This window comes from Triticum urartu, chromosome 4, assembly GCF_003073215.2.
Source record: "Triticum urartu cultivar G1812 chromosome 4, Tu2.1, whole genome shotgun sequence".
Classification (NCBI taxonomy): Eukaryota; Viridiplantae; Streptophyta; class Magnoliopsida; order Poales; family Poaceae; genus Triticum; species Triticum urartu.
Window position 1 is genome coordinate 595,524,886 of NC_053025.1, and position 4,866 is coordinate 595,529,751.

Here is a 4,866-nt window from a genome sequence, read left to right on the forward strand (position 1 = left end):
GGCGAAGCGAGGGGATCGGCGACCGGGACGGCGACGGGGGTGCCGCGGAGTCGACGGGGACGACACGATGAGGACGGGGGCGTCGCGGAGTCGACGGGGACGGCGCGACGGGGGCGGCGACGGCGCGGGACAGGGCGGCGGCAGAGAGAAGTGGGAGATGAGAAACTGAAAATTTTCGAAGTGTTTCTTATATAGGGGACACCTTTAGTACCGGTTGGAGCCACCAACCGGTACTAAAGGCCTGTTTTGTCCAGGCCAAGCGGGGGGGAGCACCCCCCTTTAGTACTGGTTCCTGGCTCCAACCGGTACTAAAGGCCCCCCCCTTTAGTACCGGTTGGTGCCACGATCCGGTACTAAAGGGGGTGCGCTGCCAGGCGAGAGGCGCAGAAGTTTAGTCCCACCTCGCTAGCCGAAGGGCGCTCACACCTGCTTATAAGCCCCGCCGCCGCTGCTGTCTCGAGCTCCTCTCTAAAGCAGGCCTTCTGGGCCTACCTCTGCTACTCTGCCCTGTGGGGCCTATTGGGCTTGCGGGCCTGCATCCTGGCCCAACAACAGGTTGGGTTTCTAGTCGTATGCAGGCCGCTGTGGCCCGATAGGTGGGCTTTTTTCATTTAGTTTTTTCTTTTCTGCTTTATTTATTTTGTTTTATTTATTTTTAGTTGTTTTTTGCTGTATTTAGAGTTTCTTTGTGAATATTTTTGATAGTTTTTAGAAACTTTCAGTTAGTGCCGGTAGTTTTTAAATTTGAATAGTTTAAATTTTGAATTATTTGAAATTTGTGTGAATCACTAGTTTGTGAATAACTTAACTTTAAAAATACATTTTCCAGTGATTCTTTTTTATTATGTTTAATATTAGTGTGTTTTATCATTATATTCAATTTGGTAATGCTTAAGTTATTTAAAAATGAAATGCCTTTGTAACGGATGAGTTTTCGTCCGAAACCCTGATACTTCGAAACAGATTGTCCATTTTGTACACGAAGTGTATCCAGTTTTTGCGATAACCCTCTCTACTTTTTTGCACATGCTATGTGGGTGAAATTATGATACCATGCCAACTTTCATCCTTTTTTGAGTTCATTTGAAATGCTTTTCAATGTCATTTAGCTGAAAAAATCAATAAATGCATGAAAGAATTTGCTTGCACATAAAATTTCTTCGCGTTTCAAATGCCAAAACACATAACTAGCTACCCTAACTATTACAGAGATTCCCTCCTGGGTGTGAAACACGGAAGAAAGTGATGATAGCTAAGCCGATCACATCCCAGATCTTTGGGTGTGAAACTTTTTCTTCGCGTGTGTCCCTTTGCATCGTAGCCATGGAAAATCTTCATCATTTAACGGGATGCTCGGGTCAATATTCACTGTGAATGGAGCAATTTCATCAAACTTTTCATAATCTTCTAACTTGTCTGTCTTGTCATCCACTCCCACGATGTTTCTCTTCCCAGAAAGAACTATGTGCCGCTTTGACTCATCGTACGATGCATTCGCTTCCTTATCTTTTCTTTTTCTTGGCTTGGTAGACATGTCCTTCACATAGAAAACCTGTGCCACATCATTGGCTAGGACGAATGGTTCGTCTGCATACGCAAGATTGTTGAGATCCACTGTTGTCATTCCGTACTGCGGGTCTTCCGTTACCCCGCCTCGTGTCATATTGACCCATTTGCACCGAAACAAAGGGACCTTCAAACCACGTCGATAGTCAAGTTCCCATATGTCCTGTATATAACCATAATATGTTTTCTTTCCCGTCTTGGTTTCTGCATCAAAGCGGACACCACTGTTTTGGTTGGTGCTCTCCTTATCTTGGGCGATCGTGTAAAATGTATTACCATTTATCTCGTACCCTTTGAAAGTCATTACATTCGAAGATGGTAACTGGGACAGCAAGTACAGGTCATCTTCAATAGAGGTGTCATGCATGGTACGTGCTTGCAACCAGCTGGCAAAACTCCTGGTTTGTTCACGTGTAATCCAGTCATCAGACCGCTCCGGGTGTTTGGAGCGTAGCAAATTCTTGTGTTCATCCATATACGGAGCCACCAAGGCGGAATTCTGTAGAACTGTGTAGTGTGCTTCAGTGAGAGAATGTCCGTCCATACATATTATTTGTTCCCCTCCTAGCGTGCCTTTTCCATCCAGTCTGCCCTTATGCCGCGATTCAGGAACACCAATCGGCTTAAGGTCAGGAATAAAGTCAATACAAAACTCAATGACCTCCTCATTTTGACGGCCCTTGGAGATGCTTCCTTCTGGCCTAGCACGGTTATGAACATATTTCTTTAAGACTCCCATGAACCTCTCAAAGGGGAACATATTGTGTAGAAATACAGGACCCAAAACGTTAATCTCTTCGCATAGGTGAACTAGGACGTGCGTCATGATGTTGAAGAAGGATGGTGGGAACACCAACTCGAAACTGACAAGACATTGCACCAAATCATTCTGTAACCTTGGTATGATTTCTGGATCGATTACCTTCTGAGATATTGCATTGAGAAATGTACATAGCTTCACAATGGCTAATCGAACGTTTTCTGGTAGAATCCCCCTCAATGCAACCGGAAGCAATTGCGTCATAATCACGTGGCAGTCATGAGACTTTAGGTTCTGAAACTTTTTCTCTGCCATGTTTATTATTCCCTTTATATTCGACGAGAAGCCAGACGGTACCTTAATACTGAGCAGGCATTCAAAGAAGATTTCCTTCTCTTCTTTGGTAAGAGCATAGCTTGCATGACCCTGATGTATGCCGTCTTTTCCGTGCATACGTTGCTGGTCCTCCCGTGCCTCAGGTGTATCTTTTGTCTTCCCATACACGCCCAAGAAGCCAAGCAGGGTCACACAAAGATTCTTCGTCACGTGCATCACGTCGATTGCGGAGCGGACCTCGAGGTCTTTCCAATAGGGCAGGTCCCAAAATATAGATTTCTTCTTCCACATGGGTGCGCGTTCGTCAGCGTCATTCGGAACAGGTTGTCCACCAGGACCCTTTCCAAAGACCACCTTCAAATCCTTGACCATATCATGTACATCAGCACCAGTACGGTGGCGAGGCTTCGTCCGGTGATCTGCCTCACCTTTGAAATGCTTTCCTTTCTTTCTTACGGGATGCCTGCTCGGAAGAAATCGACGATGTCCCCGGTACACATTCTTCTTACAATTAGCCAAATATATACTGTCGGTATCGTCCAAACAGTGCGTGCATGCGCGGTATCCCTTGTTTGTCTGTCCTGAAAGGTTACTGAGAGCAGGCCAATCATTGATGGTCACGAACAACAACGCCTTTAGGTCAAATTCTTCCCCCATGTGCTCATCCCACGCACGTACACCTGTTCCATTCCACAGTTGTAAGAGTTCTTCAACTAATGGCCTTAGGTACACATCAATGTCGTTGCCGGGTTGCTTAGGGCCTTGGATGAGCACTGGCATCATAATGAACTTCCGCTTCATGCACAACCAAGGAGGAAGGTTATACAAACATAGAGTCACAGGCCAGGTGCTATGGTTGCTGCTCTGCTCCCCAAAAGGATTAATGCCATCTGCGCTTAGACCAAACCATACGCTCCTTGCGTCATCTACAAACTCCTTCCCGTACTTTCTTTCGATTTTTCTCCACTGCGACCCGTCAGCGGGTACTCTCAACTTTCCGTCTTTCTTACGGTCTTCTCTATGCCATCGCATCGCCTTGGCATGCTCTTTGTTTTGGAACAAACGTTTCAACCGTGGTATTATAGGAGCATACCACATCACCTTGGCAGGAATCTTCTTCCTGGGGCGCCGGCCCTCGACATCACCAGGGTCATCGCGGCAGGTCTTATAGCGCAATGCACCACATACCGGGCAAGCGTTCAAATCCTCGTACTCACCGCGGTAGAGGATGCAATCATTAGGGCATGCATGTATCTTCTGCACCTCTAACCCTAGAGGGCAGACAACCTTCTTTGCTTCGTACGTACTCTCGGGCAATTCGTTGTCCTTTGAAAGCATATCCTTTATCATTACCAGCAACTTTCCAAATCCCTTGTCAGATACACCATTCTCTGCCTTCCATTGCAGCAATTCCAGTGTGGTGCCCAGCTTTTTCTTGTCACCTACGCAATTCGGGTACAACAATTTTTTGTGATCCTCTAACATGCGCTGCAACTTCTTCTTCTCCAAATCACTTGCGCAGTTTCTCTTTGCATCGGCAATGGCCCGACCTAGATCATCAACGGGCTCATCTGATGCCTCTTCTTCAGCTTCTTCCCTCATTGCCGGCTCAGCTTCTTCCCGCATTACCGGCTCAGCTTCTTCCCCCATTGTTGTATCATCGTATTCAGGGAACCCATGGCCAGGATAGCTGTCGTCGTCCTCTTCTTCTTCATTGTCTTTCATCATAACCCCTCTTTCTCCGTGCTTGGTCCAAACATTACAATGGGGCATGAAACCGGTCTTAAACAGGTGGACGTGAATGGTTCTTGACGTAGAGTAATTGTGACCATTCTTACAGCGAGCACATGGACAAGGCATAAAACCATCCGCCCGCTTGTTTGCCTCAGCCACAAGCAGAAAAGTACGCACACCCTCAACGAACTGGGAAGAGCATCGGTCATCGTACATCCATTGCCGGCTCATCTTCATTACACAACACCGAATAGACCAAATTAATACAAGTTCATACATAAAGTTCATAAAACACTTAAATGCAACAAACAAATAACTCTCTAGCTAAAGCATTTAAATGCAACAACAAATACGATCAAGATCGCAACTAAGGTAACAATGGATCCAACAGCATAATGATACCAAGCCTCACTATCGATGGCATATTTTCTAATCTTTCTAATCTTCAAGCGCATTTTCTCCATCTTGAT

At 46.0% G+C, this 4,866-nt stretch overlaps 1 protein-coding gene across 1 annotated transcript; it reads right to left on the minus strand.

Moving 5' to 3' along the window:
* Window positions 1–1,291: 1,291 nt before the first annotated feature.
* LOC125554469 lies at window positions 1,292–4,627 on the minus strand (the record flags this gene model as incomplete). The annotated part of the gene is made up of 3 exons (XM_048718020.1): window positions 2,900–4,627; window positions 2,543–2,791; window positions 1,292–2,290 (listed from the first exon to the last, which is right to left on the minus strand). Coding segments are annotated over exons 1-3 (2,976 nt in total), but the record flags the coding sequence as incomplete, so codon positions are not given.
* Between the last annotated feature and the right edge of the window lie 239 nt (window positions 4,628–4,866).